At 46.0% G+C, this 22,076-nt stretch overlaps 1 protein-coding gene across 3 annotated transcripts in view; it reads right to left on the bottom strand.

Annotated features, from left to right (window-relative positions):
- PHF21A (PHD finger protein 21A) overlaps nucleotides 1-22,076 on the bottom strand; it is a 419,360-nt gene that overhangs the window by 198,962 nt on the left and 198,322 nt on the right. For all 3 annotated transcript variants that reach the window (XM_078684392.1, XM_078684393.1, XM_078684391.1), the window contains one exon: nucleotides 1,557-1,841. In XM_078684392.1, coding sequence (XP_078540518.1) covers nucleotides 1,557-1,841 — 285 coding nt within the window. The remainder of the gene's footprint in view (nucleotides 1-1,556; nucleotides 1,842-22,076) is intronic.

The raw sequence follows: 22,076 nt of genomic DNA on the forward strand, positions 1-22,076 counted from the left end.
TCTCCAATGGCTGGCCACCGTTTAGGAGGCCAGCCAATGGAGATGAGGGGCGGGGCTTAACCTCGCTAGAGACACTCTATCCCATTAAGTCTCCCCAGCGAGACTGCGCATGTGCGCAGTCTTTCGCAGGCGGAGACCTAAAAACAAGTTACAACTTTGTTGTTTAGCGAGCACTTTTAATTATGCTGTGACCTTCCTTTTAATCTGGTTGCTTGCTACAATAGCAAGCATTATGATGCCTGAGTGGCTAAGTCTTAACTTTTATTACAGACGTCCAGGCACGTCACAAGTAGCCTGTAATAAGGAAATTAAGAAACTGGGTTTCATAGGGATTGCAGAGTTTCATGCATTATATACCAATATGTGATCTTTATTATTTACATTTAGAGTTAAACATGAATACAAACAAAATATAATTGTCTGCACCATAAAAGCCAATACCTGCCTAGCCCGCTTGTTTGTATCCCACAGTTTGAGATGTTGTACCAAGAGGTGGGCGGGTCAAAGAAAGTTTCAGCCAGAGGCCAGGCTCTGGCACAACTGGAGGTCCTCTTGGATCCTCGAGCCCAAAACTAGCTAAGCTTTCATGTAGCTCCAGCCACACACGTTCTACGCTAATGCAAAAGTGCACTAACCTTTGTTGTAAAACCCTGCCTACTTTCATAGTGGCGTGGTCTTCAAGTTTCATAGTTCAAAAAATCAAAAGGGGGAACGGATCACTTGTCCTGGGTCTCCAGGGTTTATTATTTACTTCGTTTTGCGGTACCGATAAAAAACCCTCAATCACGTGCCAAGGCTCGGATGGCGGTATATCTTGGTTCTCCACCTTTGTTTCAGGTACGTGGCAGCATCATCATCGGGTTAGTTTTGTGCTTCCTCCACCCGGAGGTAAACCACTGGTTAGTACAGTAGTGATCAGTGATGGCGGGTTACAATGTGAGTGAAAAAACGTTATGATAAAACAGCTTGAATGGCCAGAGTGAAGAGAAAATGTATTTGGTCTGGGTTCAGGCTCATTTAAAATCTTGGGCGTGCATAGGAAGGGGAGTTAAGAGCCTTCCGCACTAGTTTCAGTCCATAAGAAGGTCGACATGTTTCAGCCTTTAGATTGCTTGGGAGGGGTCAAGTAGGCTTTCTTCAGGAACTAAAAAAACTAGTGAAAAAGCGATGACGCCCCCAATGTTTTTAGGGTCTATATGGGTCTAGGTATATTAACCTGACTCTGATAAGGTCTGATAGTACCTGTAAATAGAGAGGAAGACAAGACAAACAAACATATATAGGGGTGTCAAGGCGCTGCTCCTTTGGTAAATTGCTGCACTTGTACCAATTTTCGACAGACATTGAATAAAGAAACTAAAAAATGACAATGCTTTTCTTATTTAGATGACAACATTTTCACTCATTCCCAATGGCAAGTTTCATATGCTGCATTGTGACTGTGCTTGAGATAATGGTATGTTAAAAACCTCCTCTCGCTGTGCATGCTTAAGTAGCACAAACTTCCTCCCACTGTGTATTTCCCACACTATTTGGAAAGTTTCTGGAGACTGTACCTGCTTCTCAGGGCTCGGTCTGCTAAGCTGTAGGTTCTGTGGGGTTGCCAGTCTGGTTCCAGGAGCAGCAATCACAATGCTGGTGAGCTGCGCCGTGGGGAAGGTTTTGGCAACGGTTCCAGGCTGGCCGTTTACAAGTCGGACAGGATGGATAGAGTTCTGAGTGGTAGGGGTAAACTTTGTCGTCAGCATCACTGGCCGCTGAATAAGCTGGGGAGCGGCTAGCATAGGGGGTGGAGCTGGGGCAATAGGGATGTTATTCGGCACCACCGGCTTCGGTCGAACCTGCAAAGTCAACAAAACATTTTAAATGAGAATATTGTTGTGTCACAAGAGTATACCTTTCAGAGATTTGATGCCGCCCATACCAGTCACTTCAAAATTGATCTAATTTACATTGATACATTTGTATATTTCCTTTTTTACTTGGTTTTATGGAAAGGAGCTAGGGTTAAAACAAGAATCTTTTGCATTGTATCTTGCTCTGTCTTCTAAAAGCATCCTTGGGCACTGCCTTCTGTTGCACACAACTGGATAAAAAGTTACTTACATGCAGTAATGAACTTTCTTTTCAATACTCTATCTGCAGATTCCTCACCTGCAGAATATAATGCCATATGTCAGACTATACTCAAAAACTTTGAAGCCCTCACGTCGCATGTATGGGGGTGCTGGTTTTGTATCTATGCCAGAAGTGGCATCAGAAGTCACTGCAGCCACACAGTGCCCACCCTGGAGTAGCAACATCAGTTTCCATCCATTTTCCCCAGCCTTCAAAGCAAGTGGACATAAAAACAGATATAGATGTGCAGTCATAAAAGCAATTTGGTATCTTATTAACTTTTGCTATAACATATTCGAAGCAAGCCGATAGTTGAGGAATCTTCGGGTAGATAGGGTCTTCACCAGAAGGGAAGTGTCACTTACCCAGTAGGCATATGTTTGTGGCGTATGGTACAGTAGACTGCGTTGCTGTGCATAATCATAACATCTAGTGTGGGGCCCGGATATGAGCAAGTTGTTTTCTTCGAAGAGTCTTTCAAGCCACCAGGTACTATGACTCCCTCTCTTGCTGGTAATGCCCATGGACATCAACTCCACTGTAAGCTTGTTTTCCAGCATGGCGATTGAGGGGGGAATGTGTAGCAAAGCGGTGTATAGAAAGATATCCATGCAAAGAAATAGCAAGTTGAAATATAAAGATGACTTCAATAACCACAGTCTCCGGGGGAGGTGGGTGGGCTCATGTGTATTTACTGCACTTCATGCCACAAACAGATGCTTACTGGGTAACATTTTCCATTTGAGGCATTTGTGGCTGCAGATACACATGCTGTGCATAGACTGTAAAGCAGCCCTCCCGGAAAACCGGTGGCGAGCTTCTGAAAATCGCAGTGGTTTCAAAAAAGTGTACATAGAACTGCCTGGCCAACACTGGATGTTGGCGGCTAGCACAGAAACAATCATGCTTTTTAAAATTATGTGGCGTGGTCCATGTAGCTTCTATGCAGATGTCAGCTATAGGAATGTTCCCAAGCAAAGCCAAATGGGCTCCATTTTCCCAGAGTAGAGGGGGCTCTAGGAGGGATAGCTAATGTTCTTTGGCTTTGGCATAGCATGTTTAGATGCATTTCACAATCCACCTAGCAATGACTGATTTAGAAAGCTTTCCTTTCATGGGGTTTAGAGAAAGCAACAAAAGCTGTTGGGTTTTCCTAACAGACTTATGTCTGTCAATATAATACAAGAGGGCTCATTTTAACTTTAATGTATGGAGAGCCCGTTCTGCAACGAGTCAGGCTAAGAGAAAAAACACTGGGAGATCAATGGATAGATTAAGGTGGGAACTTGGGGTTGAAAAGGAGGCCAACCCCATCTTTGTGTATCTGGAAGAAAGGCTTTTCGAAGGTTAGTGCCTGAAGCCCACTGACACGCCCAAGTTAAGTGACGGCAACTAGAAACGATACTTTCCAAGCCAGAAACTGGAAGGGGGCAGGATTGGAGGGGTTCAAATGTAGGCCTGGTACTAATAACAAGACTAATAAGTCTTGTTAATACAATTTAAAGTTTCCACGTCGGAGCTACCAGGACCCGAGGAGGAATGACTCTTAAGAGCTTCCATGAAGGCTTTAATGACCAAAACATTGAAGAGGGAAACATGTTGCCTGTTCTGAAGATAAGCAACCAAGTATAATCCTATGGATGTGAAAGCTAAACCACACGTTTGCAGGTGAAATATGTAGCCGTTTCTTGTACATTGACTGCTAGTGGGTAACAAAGTTTGGATCAACAATAGTACACCAATCTCTTCCACTTTGCAGTGTAATTGGCATGAGTAGTAGGCCTGCGTACCTCTAAGAATGCCCAAGCTTTCGGGGGGGAGGTGGGAGGGAGGTTTGGGGGGGGAGATAAGATTAAGGTATCCAAACTCTAGTACTTCATTAACCAGGTCACAAGGTTGAGAAACTTGGGATCCGGGTGCCCGACTTCTCCATGGTTCTGCGTGAGAAGGTCTGGGTCTGTTGCGTGTGTGAGAAGGTCTGGGTCTGTTGCGGAGTTTTCTGTGTGGAACCACAGAGTTCTTAGAGGGTCGTGAACCATGGTTGGCGGGCCCAGGTGGGAGGTACTAGGGTGAAGGTGAGATCTCTGCTAAAGCCTCGAACCACAAATGGAAGTAGTGGAAGAGGACGAAAAGCGTAAGCAAACCTCTCTGACCAACTCATCCATAGTGCATTGACTCTGAACTGTGGGTGTAGTAATCTGGAGGAGAAGTTCAGGCATCTGGCGTTTTCTGCTATGGAGAAGAGGCCTATCTCTAGCATTCCCCAACGCTGGAAGTACTTTAGAAGGACTTGTGGATGGAGTTCCCACTCGTAAACTTGTTGCTGCATACTGCTGAGGAGATCGGCAAAGCTGTTGTCAACTCCCATGTATTCCTCTAACAGATGATTTTGTGTGTGAGCTGAGGAGATCTGGTGCCCCCTTGCTTCTGAAGGTAATATATGGCTGCCATGCTGTTCATTTTGATGTGGACTAGCTCGCCAATTAGGTGGGTAAAGAAAGCTTTTAGCACATAGTGAACAGCTAGTAGTTCCAGGTTATTTATGTGGAGAACGCTGCAATTGGGTTTCCGTCAATCAGGTCCAGTGAGTGCACGCTCCCACTCTATAAGGGAGGCATCCGTTGTGATGGCCTTCTGCAGAACTGAATTGAGAAAAGGAGGTCCCTGTAACAGGTTGTTGGTGTTCCACCATTGCAGAGTGATAAGTTTGACAGTCCACCAACGCTAGGTTGTTCCTTTCACCATCTGCTTGAGGCCACTCGGGCGATAAGCACTCCTGTAATAGACATATGTGCGACCTGGCATCAGGTACAATGGCTATACAGGAGGCCATCATGCTGAAGAGATATGCAACTGTCCTGAGTGTGACATGTTGGCTTGGTGGAAAAGAGGGATAGGTGTCTGAAAAAGACTATACTGGAGGCTTTTGGGTAGGCCATACCCACTTCAGAGTTGAGAACTGCCCCCAGATAAATTTGAATCTGGAGGGGTTGAAGGTGGGATTTTGAAGTGTTGATAGTAGAACCTAACTCATGAAGCAGGATGATGGTGACCTGTGTGTGCTTGTGGTATTTCTGACGAGTGGCACTCTTGATGAGCCAGTCGTCTAGATAGAGGAAGACGTGGATGCCCGCTCTGTGGAGGTGAGCGACCACCAAAGCGAGGCACTTGGTGAAGACCCTGGGTGCGGTAGTGACTTCTAAAGGGAGCATCTTGAATTGGTAATGCTATCAGCTTAAAACAAATTTGAGGTACCGACGATGTATTGAATTGGAATGTAGAAATAGGCGTCCTTAAGGTCAAGTGTGGCCATGAAGTCGCCTTGTTGAAGTATCAGGATGACATCCTGAAGAGTGACCAGGTTGAAGTGCCCTGAGAGAATGTAATCTTTGGTATGACAAGGAGGTTTCAGGGGAGGGTAGGATGAGCGACGAAAGGAGCTGGGAGAAGTAGGGGCATGAAGGGCACCCATTGCTTTAGCTGTTTCAGTAGCCGCCTTACTCTTTTCGCTTTTCTAATAATGTGTCAACCTGCATCCAAATAGATGTACCCCATCCAAGGGCAGATTGAGCACATTTTGCTGGACCTCCAGTTTAAAATCAGAGAGACAAAGCCATGCAGGTCTGGTAGAAGGACACTGGTATTGACCCCTCCAGCAGCAGCATCATCATCTAGGGCACAGCTGATGGTGGTGTAGGAGATCTGTTACCCTTCAGAGACGATCTCATAGCCCATTTTCTTGTGCTCCTCTGGGAGATATTGGAGGAGTTCCACAATGTCGGGCACGGTCATATCAAGAAAGCACCCCAATGGAATTGGCAATCCACAACTGGTTGGCCAATTGTGCAGCTACCCTCCTACCAGCAGCATCTATTTGCTTACTCCTTATCTGGAGGAGGGTATCACCAGTGCTCTGAGAGTTGGCCCTTTCACAGGCAGTAGTGACTACTATAGAGTCGGATGAAAGCTGTCCCCGGAAGAAGAGAGGGTCAGTTGGGGTAGCCTTTTATTTTTTGTCCAGCCTTGGTGTAATGACTATGGAGCGTAGTGGGATGTGGAACATGTTTGGGGTGTGACGCAGCATGCCTTTAAGCATGGGAAAAGCGGAGTGGAGCGGTGGGCGGAGAAAAGGGTCTCAAAAAGGAAATCCTCCGCTAATAGTCTAGTATGGAGATCCGCCTTCTGAAAGGAGGCAGCCATACCAATTAGGTCGTGTTAACATCAGGAGGGGCATGGTCAGGTAAGGCAGGGTACAGGTTGGGATCTGGATCCGCTGGCAGGTCAGTGTTGTAAGTGTCCCAGAGACACTGACTCTGTTGTACGATGTCAAATGTATCCCCTTGTGCCCCCCTTGTGAAGTATTGGTTCGACAATCCCTCGATGCATGACCGGACTTGCTGGTGGGCGCAGATTGTCTGGGCTCTGACACTGATTTCAGCTTCAAAGTCGAAGTTGCCGGATCAGACTGTCCGATCAGTTCTGGGGCAGGTGCTATTTGTGTCGAAGTGGTCGGTCTTGAAGGTTTCTTCGGCGCTGAGCTGGGTGGTAACTCCAAAGATGTTGGTTGGTTCCGACCATGGCCCGAAGGCAGTGGTAGCCCTTGAGTCTGTCTATGGTGCGCCAGAATTGCGGGACAAACCTCTGCATGAGATCGGTGTTGAAGTGGGGTGGGTGTTTTACTGTACTATCGGCTGGCTGTGCCGGCGGAAGATCTTCAATTGCCAGCTCGGAGCAGTCTTCGGGGGAGAATGTCCCTTTGTCCACACCAGACAATTGTGGATGGTGTGCCCCCTTGATGTCTTCGGCGCAGAAAACACCCAGGGTGAGCTCTTCTACGTGATAAAAGGCGTCGTTCCATCACAGTGTGTACTTGATGGCAAATAATACCCTTGAAGACGGAAGAAGGCCCTGAAGGGTGAAGGCCCATGTTGGCCCGAGGTCAACGGAAAGCCACCCAGTCAATGCAGGAATCGCTGAACCAAACAGAAGGGAAATAGAAGCACGATCAAGAATACCGATGGAGGGAAGGAACTGTGTAACCGAAACAGTGCACTACAATGGTGTCGTACCGGAGTACAAGAGTACACATTTGATTACTATGACAGAACTAAAACAATCCAACAATAGAGTTTATGCACATGCACACTACCAGCAAGTGGAGAAGTCACAATACCTCGTGACAAAAGACTTTCTTTGAAGACCAACAACTTGCACACATCCAGGCTCAACACTAGATGGCAGGATTATGCACAGCATGTGTATTGACAGCTACACATGCCTCGAACAGATTATCACCAAAGTAACTTTTTCTTCTAATGGATACTTCTACCTGTACATTCCTCACCTGTAGAATAGATCTGAAGCAATACCCTGCCCAGGAGGAGGGCTGCTGGACGGTTAGACGAGGAAATCGAGAGCAGGACGTATTTGGCAAAGCGGCATTCCCTAAGCGCCAGAATCTTTCCAGTAATGCTTGGTGAAGGTGTGAAGAGATAGATGCACATATCGCTGTCTCCCAAATCTCTGCTATCGGCACTCCTCTGGCAAGAATGGTTGTGTTGGCTCTGGTGGAATGGACTCTGACCTCTTATGGGTTTCCTTCTTGGCCAAAGTGTGGCAAGTCTCAATGCAGAGGATAATTAATTGGGGCAGAGTTTGCTTCTGAGACACTTTTCCTTTCTCAGCACCATAGTAACCCGAAAAGAGCTAGTCATACAGTCATATTTCCTAGTTCTGATCCAGGTAGTAGTTGACTGTCCGCCTAGGGTACAACCTGTTCAACCGTTCCACCACCTCCTTCATGGGATGAGGCAGGTGATAAAAAGGATGGGAGGGTGATGGACTGACAGAGGTGGAAGTAAGTAGAACCCACCACAAAGTGCAAGTACATCCAATGGATAATGGAAGTGTGCATCCTGCAGGTTGAGTGACACTATCCAGTATCCAGCTTCTAACACCAGAAAGATGGTCAACATCTTGAATTTTTATTTCTGAGGTAGAAGTTCAAGTTTCTGAAGTTTAAGGCAGCCAACCGCCCTTTCAGAGAAAAAGGAAGGACTGGGAGTAGCATCATTGACCATTTATGGTTCTGGCACTAATTCCACAGCTCCTTTTCACAAGAGTAGTGCCACTTCTTGTTGCTAAATACTGAGGTAACACGGGAGTGGGAGAGCGCGGAGCCTGAAGGAAGGGAATAGTGTAGTTTTTTTTTCTATGATCTGTTGAATCCACGGGTCTGAAGTGATGGCCTTACAGGTTGGTAGGAAAGAGGACAGCTGCCCTACCACAGGCTTCAAATGGCTTGGAGGGATAGAACTAGCTCTATTTACTTGATGGTGATAAAAAGAAGGATTGCATATTCGATCCTCAGCCCTTTCCAATGGCACTTCTATATACTGCTAATGGCACTTTGTATATACTTCTAAGGGCACTTTGTATATACTGCTAATTGCACTTTGTATATACTTGGAATTGGAAATTTGTATACACTGCTAATGGAACTTTGTATACACTGCTAGACAAGCAGGTTCTGCTATTGTTGAGATTGTGACTGGTGGGGTTGTCGCTGGTGAAAGTGAAGTCTCCTCAAGAAACCACAAAAAAGAATCCCTTGTAGGAGCCAGCAACTAAAGTCCCAAGGATCAAGACATTGCTTTACTGGCTTTAAACCGTTCCAGCCTCGAATCCCCCCAAACAGGCCTGTCCCATCAAATAGAAAGCCCATTAGGTGAGCTTGGACAGGGATGTGCGGAGCAACGCATGCCAGCGGATTGAGACGGAGTTACCACTGGCACAGATAATGGACGTCATTCAGTCAATATTCTATTATGTAGCGTGATGCACTCTGGCCATCATGGACCACCTCTTCAAGGTGACCTATCTCATCGGAACCACAGCACATACAGCATGGGTGTAGCGTGCTAAAAGCCATTTGCATTCAGGGACTTCAAAGCGAAGCTCCCAGCAGAGATTGTCTTTTTCCCCAGGCCTCTACGCGCTTTGACTCTCTACCCCAAGTATAAGTTAGAAAGGTCACAGCCAACTATCCTGAGGAGCAAGACACCTGTATCACCAGGCTTTCAGGTGAAGGGTGAGAGGAGAGGAATGGGGGTGGGGATCTCTTAGGCAATGACGGTAGCAACAATCTACCCGTCAATCGCTGGAGCAGGGTTGCGCTGCGTCCACACAACCAGGAAGGGATCTAGGAGGGCTTTGCTGAAAAGCAGTAAAGGTTCTGCAGTAAAGTGCGTGGAGGAGTACTTCAATAAGGATGTTAGTCTCGACCTACACTGTTGAAAGCTGTAATTCCAGCACCTCAGTTGCCTTCATAACCACTGAGCGAAAAGACATCACTTCTGGCGCGGGTGGTCCTGCTGGAAAGTCAGCTTCAATTTCCAAGAAAAGGGTCCAGCTCACTAGCATATGGCAGACCCAGAAACTCCTGGCCCGACCACAAGCGTCATCATGGCTTAAGGCAAACAAGTTCAAACGATCAAATTCAGATCTTACAATTTCATGAGTCCTTTGTCTGTAATCTTACTCCTTTGGTAAGCTCTGCGTCTCTCTGCGACCTTTTGTTGTGGGGCAACTTCGGGGACAGGCCCTGTTGGCGCCACTGCAGGTGGAGTATTGGCAGCATCGGTGGAGGAGTCTGCGTGAGTCTTATACATTTGGTGCGCCATTTTTAATCACCAGGTCAAAGGAAGGCCAAGCAGATGCTGATACCGGTGGTCTGGCAGCAAGTAGAGTCAAAGCTAATGGCACTGCGGGGGAGTATAGAGCCATGGGGATCGAAGACGTGCACAGTGACCTAGACTCTTTGCTGAAAATGGAAACAATGGTATTTAGAAATGTCGCCAGATCCAAGCCTGGAGTTGGGTACCCGGGGAAGGCCGGAGCTGGTAACTCCAAGGTGGGTGGAGGAGATCCAAGTAGTTCCAGGGCTGGTTCCAGTGATCCCACTGGAGAGGAGAGGTTCTGGGTGGGGTCAACCGGCCCCAACGAAACCAGCTCCAAGGACGAAGATTCTGTATGAGTCAGGTCACTGGAGTGACTTTACTTTTGGAGTGATTCTTATGGTAAATGTACTTCCATTTCTTACCACTGGAGGAATGCATGGTGGTGTTTCTAAGCGAGACAGAAAAAACGTTGACTGCGTCTATCATTCCTGGCACGGCCCATGAAGACCTTTGCCTCTCACTCTTTGAAGGCCTAAGGATGCATGCTTCAACTGAAGTCACAAGACTGGGAATCATTGTCAGATTCCAGACACCAAAGGCAGTTTCAATGTAGATCAGTGGTAGATATCTGTCTCTAAAAGTTCCTACAGGGATTAAAGTTAAAACATATAAACGGAGAGCGTATGGCACAAAAAGATTTTCTCTGCAACAAAAAAACTGAACTCTGAAGAGAAAGCTCCGGATATGGATCGAAGGCACAGAAAAATGGAAATGATGCTATGCTGGGGTGGATGCTATATGGCTTCGGTGACACCATCTGACACCACTTCTACCACTGATATGAAGCCAGCACCCCCTATTGGTGACATACGTGCTTTGAAGCTTCTGGGACCAGTCTGGAATTACTCTACAGGCGAGGAGTTTACATGTAGAAGCATCTATCAGGAGGATAATGTTACTTACCCAGTAAGCATCTGCTCTTGGCATGTAGAGCTGTAGATTCACATGCTTCGCATACTCCTGCCATCTAGGGTTGGGTACGGATGTTTGCAAGTTGTTTTTCTTCTAAGTCTTTCCAGTCACAAGGTAGGTGACTCCTCTTTTCAGTGATAGTGAGCCTGTTCCCTTCCATTGAAAAGAGAAATAAGGCATCTAGGAATTAAAATCACTCAGGATACCAACGATATACCCAACACAAATCTACCGAAAGTTGATAAAGAAATCTCCGACTCTCTAAAAAGCTGGGCATATTTACCTTCAACACTAATAGGAAGGGTTAATCTAGTAAAAATGATGCTCTTACCTAAACTGATTTTCATATTCCAAAATATACTGCTAGCTTTCAAAGAAGAAAGCTTAAGGAAAATCCAGGCAAAAATGAATACTTTCATATGGGCTTCCAAGGGTATTGGCCTGGAAAAAACTTCGGAGAAAGAAGAATAAGGGAGGGTTATGTTCGCCTGATATAATCTTTTTATACGGGTCTTCCTAATGAGGGCAGTCAAAATGCTTATGAACGAGCCTAATCTTTCAGACATAGGAAAAATGTTTAGGGAAATGCTGCAAGACCTAAAAGGAGCAGAATACGCTTTTATATACAAATTTGGAGATCCACATTTCTTCAAGAAAGTTCGATTGAAATCTCTACAGGACTTAGCAAAGACCTGGTTTAAAATCAGAAAGATCTTAAAAATCAGCTATTATAGCGCAATGGCGCCTATCTGGGACACACCTGGCTCACCCGAGTGGACTAAAGATTCACTAGTAAAATCCTTAAAATCTGCCGGTGTAAATTGCTGGGCCCAACTCATTCCAGAGGGCTGTTTGTTACCATGGGAAGATCTGAAGCTAATAACGGACACTCAATTATCTAAATTTTAATATCTACAAATAAAAAGCTGGTCCCAGGCGATTGGCATAATGGTTAGTTAAACAAATGACCTAGAGACTGCTTTAAGAACCAGACAACGGAATAAGAGAAGTGGCAAATCTCTACTGGCTCCTGATAGATCTGGCAGATGGGGACTTTATCCTTCCATCACAGCTGTGGGGCGAGTGCTTGCCGGGCGCCAGCAAAGAAACAATACTACACTCTACAGTTCAAGCTGCCAATTTAAGGAGAAATCCTCTCTTCTTATATTGGTGTCCAAAGTTGTCAAAGTTTGCAAAGGGAATTATTCCATGCTGTCCAAAGTGCCGGAAAGAAAAAGCTAATGATGAGCATATGTTTATAAGCTGCCCTAAGTTACAGCAATTCTGAGGTCCTGTAATAAGAGGTATGGAAGAAATTTGGGTTTGATATCCAGGGGAGCATTTTTAAAATATTTTTTGGTATCCTCCCGAATTATGAATTGTGTCTCTTAGATATTAATAAGCTGTGTTCTTATCTTTTCCTACTTGCCCGTAGAGAAATCTGTACATGTTGGATTAAATAAACCCCGACTTTCTTAGATTGGTTAAACTCTATAAAGTATGTAATGAAAATGGACATAGCCACACGGAAAGAGAATAGCAAGAAGAAGGCTTTTTAGTCACCATGTATGGGCTGGTTGGACAACCTTTAAATTCAGGGGTATGCATGTTCAATGATTATGCCTCTACATGGAAATACTTCACCACTCGGGTCAGTTCTCAGGTACCATAAGATAGAAGAATGGAACCAACCAATTACGAGAGGTTCTGTGTAAAGAGCAAACCATTAAGATCAGAGCTCTTTTGCTGGCGCCAATAAACAAGGGGGCCGCAGAGTAAATTAATTTAGCTCTGGAAATATCTAATGGCGTACGAGGACAAAAAAGATAGTGTGCATGGGAATTGACTACATAAAAATTGTTTTCCCGCAATAGGGTGAGAATGTAGTAGGTAAGAGTAGTATAGAGATGCCCATGCGTATAAATGTATAGTGAAGAACTGCAACAACTATGGGTGCCCGGGGAGGCAGGTGGGCACATGTTAATCTACAGCTCTACATGCCAAGAACAGATGCTTACAGGGTAACATTATCCGTTCGAGGCATGTGTGCTATAGATACACATGCTTTGCATAGACTAAAAAGCAGTATATTCCCAAAGCGGTGGCTAACCTGTAGATGTTGCAGTTGTTTGGATCAGTGTTTTAACCTCTTCCGTGCGGCCCAGATTCCCCCCCAGTGCTGAGCCCTAATGAAAACTGGCGTGGTCATGACGGAACGGTTCCGTCATAAGCACAGCTCGACCGATGCTCATAACGGAACCGTTCCGTCATGAGCATCGAAGGGGTTAAGTACTGCTTGGGCTACATTAGCCTGTTGACGTGCTAAGACATCTACACAATAGTTTTTGGTAAATGTGTGTGGTGTAGACCATGTAGCTGCCTTACATATATCAGCTAGCGGAATGTTATATAAAAAGGCCACAGAAGCCCCTATTTTGCAAGTGGACATGGGATAGAGGTTATAGTTAAAGTTCTTTTAGCTTAGCATAGTATGTTTGAATGCATTTAACAATCCATCTGGCAAAATACCAGATTTAAAGATAGGATTGCCTTTGTGAGGTGGAGCAAATGCACCAGTTGTTTCATTTTGCAAAAGTCTCTTGGCCTATCTATTTAGTACAGTAAAGCTCTTTTAATGCCAAGCGTGTGAAGAGGGCGTTCTACTACAGAATCAGGTTGAGGTAAAAAAACTGGTAACTCAACTGATGGTTGATATGAAAAGCAGAAACTACTTTGGGAAGGAATTCAGGGTTGGTGCGGAGATCTATCCTGTCTTTGTGTAGCTGAAAGAAGGGTTCTTCTAAGGTTAACGCCTGTAGCTCACCAACTGTCCTCACTGATGTGATCGCAATAAGGAAAGCAACTTTCCATGAGAGGAATTGCAAAGGGCACTTGTGCAATGGTTCAAAAGGTGGGCTCATGAGCCTTATGAGAACAATGTTGCGATTCCACGCTGGGGCAGAAGGAATCCTTGGTGGTATTACCCTTTTTAAGCCTGCCATGAAAGCTTTGATTACTGAAACTCTGAATAGTGACAGATGTAGCCTATTTTGTAAGTACGCAGTTACTACTGCAAGGTGCAAACGATTAGACATATAAGCCAGTCTGGTTCGCTGTAAATGTAACAGGTAACAGATCATTTTTTGTATGAAAGCATCTAAAGGATTGATTTTGTTGTCACAGTATACAACAAATCTTTTCCATTTTGCTGCATAGCAAACTCCGGGGGTAGCCCTTGCTTCTTTTAGAATATTCATACAGTCCAGTGGTAAATTTAAATAACCAAACTGTATGACTTCAGGAGCCAGATTGCTAAACTTAGTTCTTTGGGATTTGGATGTCGGACTTCTCCATGGTTCTGGGAGAGAAGACTGGAGGTAAGATGCACTTTTTGATGTTGAACTATTGACAGCTCCAACAGGGTGTTGTACCATGGTTGACGGGCCAATATGGGAGCTACTAGAATCAGTGTGACGGATGTTTGCCTGTGTTTCCAAAACACACACGGAATTAGCAGGCGAGACCGAAAAGCTTTGGCAAATATCCCTGACCAGTTCATCCATAAGGCATTGCCCTTGGAGAGCAGGTGTGGGAACCTGGAGCCAAAGTTTGTGCATTTTGCGTTTTCGGCTGTGGCGAACAGGTCTATTTGTGGAAATCCCCATTATTGAGAGTACGGAAGGAGAACTTGGGAGTGAAGTTCCCATTCGTGAATTTGTTGCCGCCTTCTGCTGAGGAGATCGGCAATTTGATTGTTTACGCCTGGGAGATGTTCTGCCAGAAGATACATTTTGTGATGGATCGCCCAATTCCAAATGGCTTGAGCGAGTTTTGACGGTTGGAGAGTGTGACCCCCATGCTTCTTCACATAATACATTGCTGTCATATTGTCCGTTCGGACTAGGATAGTTTTGGCTATCAGTGGAGTATGAAAAGCTTTGAGTGCTAGAAAAACTGCAAAGAGCTCTAGATAGTTGATGTGGAGAGTCTTGTGCTTGTTGCTACACAAGCCTTGCAATGTGTAATCTTTGAGATGAGCTCCGCAACCTGTGAGAGGTGCTCCTGCTGTGAGCACAATCTGTGGAATAGAGTCGATGAAATCCCGGCCTGCTGATAAGTTTTGTGGGTTCCACTACTGCAGAAAGCGATGGGTGCGGCCATCTACCAACACTAGATCGGTCAACAGACCCTGTGATTGATTCCACGGACGTGCTAAGCACTCTTGTAGGGGGTGCATGTGAAGCCTCGCATGGGGTACAATTGCGATGCAAGACGCCATCATTCCCAGTAGTTGTACGAACAGCCTGGCTGGTAAAGATTGGTTAGGTTGAAACTGCAGAATTGTAGCCTGTTTTTTGTATACTCTGGCTAGACTGGGAGATGCTAGAGCTTTGACTGTCTAGACTGGCTCCTAGATAAGACTGCATCTGGGACGGATGCAGGTGAGATTTTTGTGCATTGATGGTTGCTGGATTTTCGACACAAAGGTCTTCGGCTCAGAGCCAGATTTGAGTTAGGAACTGGAGGGCTTCGGTTCCAAGGAAAACTTTTGATGACTCTGTACCGAGCCGGAGGGCTTGATTGGTTGTTTCGAAACCCGGCCCGGAGGTGAGACGCTGGAAACGTTGTCTTGAAGCTGAACTTTGCCAGGAGGCAGAAGTGGTGCCGAAGCCTCGTGTTTTTTCGGAGTTTGTGGGGGCAAGGGGTCTTCTGTACTCACATCACCATGTCCCTGCAGCAGTTCTTCGTCGTTGAGGTCTATTTGGAGCTCCGATTCAGAGGCTTCCTCCTCCTCTGCCCTGATGCATTGATTTCTTCTTGGCCGGAATCTTGGCTGCAGATGTCCGGCATATCTTCGCTGCTTTGACGGTGCATCTCTTGACGTTGAGCACAAGTTGCACACTTTGTGTGGGTCGGTCCGCGGATACTTCGCGCGGGACCGAAGACAGAATTTAAATGCAGTCAGATCCATTGACAGAGCTGGCTCGGCGCAGTTAGGCCCGAAGGCCACCCATGAAGCTTTCCGATCAAAAAGTCGATTCCGTTGTCGAAATGATACGCGGAGAAGTAAGAACACTTACGGAAACAATACCTTTGAGGGCAGAGAGGATTGCATGTCGAGGGGAAACCGAAAATCGGTTTTAATCCGCAGTGCAGCAATACCCGACCAAACCCAATGGCAGAAAAAAAACAATTTTACAATGGAGTCAATGCCAATGTGCACTATCACCAAAAAGAGGAGTCACCTTACCTCGTGACTAAGAAAGAGTTTGTCGAAGAAAAACAACTTGCAAACATCCGGACCCAACACCAGAAGGCAGGAGCATGCAAAGTGTATCTACAGCACACATGCCTTGAACATCCCTGTTTAGCAGAAACGTCCCAGGACATTGCTCTAAGCTATACACAAACCGCAGTATATTGCTCTATTTTGCATAGCCTTCCATGGACACTGATCTTTACAGCAAACAGGATATTCCATAGCAGCCCAGTGCACAACAGATTCTTGCTCTCTTCGGTAGACATATTTATGCTGTATACTTGCAGTTAGACAGTGCCTGTTCCCGCATGCATTGTTGAATAGTGCACTAAGCTGCACACATTTTATAGTGAACTATTGTGAACATACATTGTCTGAGCCTCCGCCCTCTAACACAGAGTAGGACCTACCTCCATCCTGCACACACTGATGAATATTGCTGCATCATGCAAACAAGAGACAATACTACATTATTCAAAGCCCATACTGTTAGAGATTGCAATATCCTGAAGCTGTTCTTTACGCCAGACATAATAGGGATTTGCTCTATGCTGCACATACATTTTGAATGCTGCTTAATCCTGTAAACATCATTGGATCCCACTCTATACTGTAAACATATCATTCAAAGTTGATTTACATAGAACATGCACACAAACTGTCAGATAGAGCTGTATTGCATACTTCAATGAGCACACATCTGATATTGTTTCTAGGCATCACACACTTACTGGAGGTTGCTTCGTCCAGCAAGCTCAGATGGATATTGCACACCTGTAACTGGTCACCCTGCACACAAAGCAGGACGCTTTTCTATCTTATACGTGCAATACAATACTACTCTTTTCTGCACTTACAACGCTGGACATTGTTCCGGTCACAAATCACTAGCTATTGGCCCCGTCATGCACTCAGGTGCCTTCCTTGCGGTCGTAAACAAATCATTAGATATTGCTCTATCACGCAGGTGCCTTATCTGCCCTATCACGCAGGCGACTTATTTGCTCTGTCTTGAGCATATTATTACATAATGTCATCACATACGTGTCTTCCATAGCCTTTTCTGAACATGTCATTAGATACTGCTCATTCACACACGCGTCTTCCATGCTCTTTCCTGAATATGTTATAAGATATTGCTCTATCTCCCAGATGCCTTCATTGCTCTGTCCTAAAAAGGAATATGCTACTTACCAGTATGCATCTGTTCTTGGCATGTAGGGCTGCTGACATTTATATCTATGCATAGATCGCCGCCTAGTGTTGGGTCCGGATGATTGCACATTGTTGTCCTGGAAGAGTCTTCGAAGTATCACGAGATAGGTGACTCCTTCCCTGGACTGCAGTGTGCATGGGCATCGGCTCCATCCCCAGATTGTTTTTCGCCATTGTGGCAGGGATGGAGTATGATACAGTAAGTAATGCTCTTGCTAGAGAGTAATTCTGAATGCTACAGCTGCTACAGGCACCGGGGAGGAGGGAGGGCGATGTGAATATCAGCAGCCCTACATGCCAAGAACAGATGCATACTGGTAAGTAGCATATTCCGTTCGAGGCATGTGGGCTGCTGAATTCACATCTTATGCATAGAATGTATTGCAGTGTCCTCCTACCGGCGGTTGCCCGTGCCAGCTGCAGCAGTTTGAAAAAGAGTTTTGAATACAGCCTGTCCTACAGCTGTCTGGAGTGTACATCTACACAGTAGTGTTTGGTAAAAGTGTGTATGGTAGTCCATGTGGCTGCCTTACGTATGTCCTCTAGAGGAATGTTTCCCAGGAAAGCCATGGATGCCCCTAACTTGCGTGTGGAATGCGCTCGTGGGGGAACTGTTAATGTGCGTTTAGCTTTTTGATAACAGATTTGTATGCACTTAACAATCCATCTGGCTATGCCTGATTTGGAAATGGGGTTGCCTTTGTGCTGTGGTGAAAAGGCAACAAATAGTTGTTTAGTCTTTCTGAAAAGTTTTGTCCCATCTATATAGTAAAGGAGAGCTCTTTCGACGTCAAGGGTATGCAGAGCTCGTTCTGCTACGGAATCTGGGTTAGGGAAAAATACCAGCAGTTCAATAGCTTGGTTGATGTGAAACTGGGACACCACCTTTGGCATACATTTAGGGTTAGTCCGCAGCACTACCCTGTTTGCGTGAATTTGTATGAATGGCTCCTGAATAGTTAGGGCTTGTAGCTCACTAACTCTTCTGAGGGAAGTAATTGCAACTAGGAAAGCAACTCTCCAGGTTAGGAACTGTATCTCACATGAGTGTAGAGGTTCAAAGGGTGGTCCCATTAGCCTGGTAAGGACTACATTGAGGTTCCATACAGGAGAAGGAGGGTGCCTTGGAGGAATGATTCGTTTGAGCCCCTCCAGGAAAGCTTTAATAGCAGGCACTCTAAATAGTGAAAGGTGCTGCCTGTTTTGAAGATAGGCGGCCACTGCAGCTAAATGTATACGAATGGAGCTGTAAACCAGATTGCATCTGTTTAAATGTAGTAGGTAACAGATGATATTTTGTGTAGATGCATCCAGCGGATTTATGTCATTATTTTTACAATAGATGAAAAATCGCTTCCATTTCGCCGCATAGCATGCCCTAGTGGTAGCCGCCTTGCCTCCTGGATAATATTCATACAGTCGGGAGGGAAGTTGAGGTAACCAAACTCTATGACCTCAGGAGCCAGATCGCAAGGTTCAGCTGTTGCGGATCTGGGTGCTGAACGTCGCCATGGCTCTGTGTTAAAAGGCTGGGTGTTAATCGCAGCCTTTGATGAGGAACCACGGAAATTTCGAGGAAAGTGGTGTACCATGGTTGCCTCGCCCACGTTGGAGCAACTAGGATTAGTGTCATTGAATGTTGTCGCAGTTTGCGTGCCACTAGTGGTATGAGCTGGACTGGTGGAAAAGCGTACGCAAATCTGCCTGACCAGTTCATCCATATCGCATTGCCCTGAGACTGCGGATGTGGAGATCTGGTGGCGAAGCTTTGGCATTTTGCGTTTTCCTTTGTGGCGAACAGGTCTATGTCTGGGTGACCCCACTGCTGAAAGTATGGGTGCAGCACTGAGGGATGTATCTCCCACTCGTGCATTTGGTGGCTGTGTCTGCTGAGCAGATCTGCCATGTGGTTGTCCTTGCCTGGGAGGTGTTCCGCCATGAGGAAGATGTTTCTCTGAATGGCCCACTTCCACATGCTTTGTGCTAGGTGTGACAACTGTGGAGAGTGTGTCCCCCCCTGCTTCTGTATGTAGTACATTGCAGTCATGTTGTCCGTCCGGATCAACACGACTTTGTTGCACAAATGAACTTTGAACGCCTTCATGGCCATGAAGATTGCCATCAGTTCTAGGAGGTTGATGTGCATCTTCTTCTGTTGGGTTGTCCACAGCCCCTGGACTGTGTAATGGAGGACATGCGCTCCCCATCCCAGGAGAGATGCGTCCGTTGTCAGCACTATTTGTGGTATAGGCTCTTGGAACGGTCGTCCCCTGCAAAGGTTTTGTGAATTCCACCAATGCAGAGAGTTGTATGCGCGACCGGTCACCAACACTAGGTCCTTCAATTGTCCCTGAGCCTGGTTCCACTGCCGAGACAAGCACTCTTGGAGGGGACGCATGTGTAGTCTCGCGTGAGGGACTATAAAAATGCAGGAGGCCATCATGCCTATCAACTGCATAAACACCCTTGCTGGGAGGGAGTGTTGTGGCCTGAACTTTTGAGTGAGTAACAGAATGCTGTCGATTCTGGCTGAGTTTGGCTGCGCCTTGGCCGCTAGAGTGTCTATTGTGGCACCCAGATACTGCTGGACGTGGGCTGGCTGAAAATGAGATTTTGGGTAGTTTAATGAGAATCCGAGGCTGTGTAGGAGGTGAATGGTGCGGGACACGTGATGGGCACATTGCTGGGCTGACTTTGCTTGGATGAGCCAATCGTCTAGATAGGGGTAGACGTGAACATGGTTTCTCCGTAGGTGTGCAGCCACTGTCGCAAGGCATTTGGTAAACACCCTGGGGGCTGTAGTCACCTCGAAAGGCAGTACCCTGAACTGGTAGTGCTTGTTTTGTATGGTAAACCTGGGATACTTCCTGTGTGCTAGATGTATTGGTATGTGGAAATACGCATCTTTTAAGTCTAGGGTAGCAAGGAAGTCTCCCTGACTGAGTAATGGAAGAACTTGCTGTAAAGTGAGCATGTGAAAATGTTCTGACAAGATGTATTGGTTTAAGGGCCGCAGGTCTAGTATGGGCCTGAGAGACGCGTCCTTTTTGGGGATTAAGAAGTAGAGAGAGTACACCCCTGTACCTTGTTCCTGTATAGGGACAAGTTCTATGGCCCCTTTTTGCAGCATGCTGAGAACTTCTTGCTGCAATAAGTGTATGTGCTCTGCGGACATAGGACGGTGTTTTGGGGGTATGCTGGGTGGAGTGGATGTTGGCTCCAGACAATAACCATACTGAATGAGTTGTCTCACCCACCTGTCTGTGGTAATGCTTTTCCAGACTGGCAGGAACTGCTGTAGTCTGCCCCCGACTGGTGTTATATGGTCTGGGGGCAGCGACAAGGCGTCACTGCTTAGTATTGGCAGAGGATCTGGTGTTATTATTTCCTCGTCCTCTGCCTTTGCTGCTGTTGCCACGGTATCCACCTCTATTTGTTTTAGTGTAGGTGGTTTGCGTGTTCCCTTTGTTGTATTGAGTTTTCTGGGATGCCTGTCCTCTTGAAGCTCCTCTGTTATTGGAGTGACGAAAGGAACCACCTCTGAATTGCTGAGACTGCAAGGCCCCCATAGATTTGGCGGTCTCTGTATCTTTCTTTATTTTTTCTAAGATGGAGTCTACATCAGGGCCAAACAGAAAATCAGGGTTTATAGGCTGATTTAACAATGTTGTTTGAATCTCTGGTTTGAACCCAGAGATACGCAACCAAGCATGCCTTCTGAGCATGACACTAGTGTTGATGGCTTTGGCTGCAGTGTCAGCTACGTCCAGCGCACATTTAATGGATGCGTTGGATATGAGTTTCCCTTCCTGTATGAGTGTTTCTGCTCCTTCTTTGAATGCATCAGGCAAATGTTGTAGCAGTTGTTCCAATGTGTCATAGTGTGCCCTATCGTATCTGGCTAATAGGGCCTGTGTGTTTGAAATTCTCCAGATGTTAGCTGCCTGCGCAGCCACCCTTTTCCCAGATGCTTCTAACACTTTAGATTCTTTGTCTGGAGGAGGAGCATCACCAGTGGTCTGAGAGTTGGCCTGTTTACGGGCATTGGAGACAACCAAAGAGTCCAAAGGCAACTGTCCCCTAATGTAGATTGGGTCCACAGGTGCCGGTCTGTATTTTCTTTCAATGCGTGGGTTAACAACCCTTGCCCTGGTGGTCTCTTTAAAAATGTCCCCTGCATGTTTGAGGACACCTTTTAACATTGGCAATGTTTTTACAGATTTCTCTGAAGTTGAGAGTGTCAAACAAAAAATCCTCCTCAATTGGGTCAGCATGCATGTCCACATCATGATTATGTGCTGCCCTTTCTATTGGTGCGTTAAACGCTGCTGTATCCTCTGTGGGTGACGTTTTTACAGGATAAGAAGGAGTTTCAGGGATAGGTTGGGACTCCCCTTGGTCCGCAGTGTCTGTCCATGTTTGAGCCTGGTCATCTGGATCATTGTTCGCAGGGTAACCATACTGTTCATCATAGTTGTACCCTAGCTCCTCAGTAGAGCGTGCAGGTGAGTAGCTAGAAATGTCCTGTTCATGGTACTGCACACTTTCAAAAAGGACAGGCATGTGGAAGAGTCTTTTCTTTTTTAGTGGAATTTTATAGGATTCCAGTGGAGTTTCCGACATGATTTTCCTGTGATATATAGTAAGTCTGCCAGTGTCGGCGTCGATATGGAGCTTTGACTGTTCATCATAGGATGGCTCCTGATACATAACGCCTGCTTCTTGAGGATGGCTCCTTTTCCCAAGTGTCACAGGTGTGGATTGCTCCAAGTCTTTTGTTGGATCCGTTCCCTTAGGTCGTGCTGTTGGAGGCAGACCGAACTTTATAGCTG

Source organism: Lissotriton helveticus, chromosome 3_2 (genome assembly GCF_964261635.1).
Source record: "Lissotriton helveticus chromosome 3_2, aLisHel1.1, whole genome shotgun sequence".
NCBI lineage: Eukaryota > Metazoa > Chordata > Amphibia > Caudata > Salamandridae > Lissotriton > Lissotriton helveticus.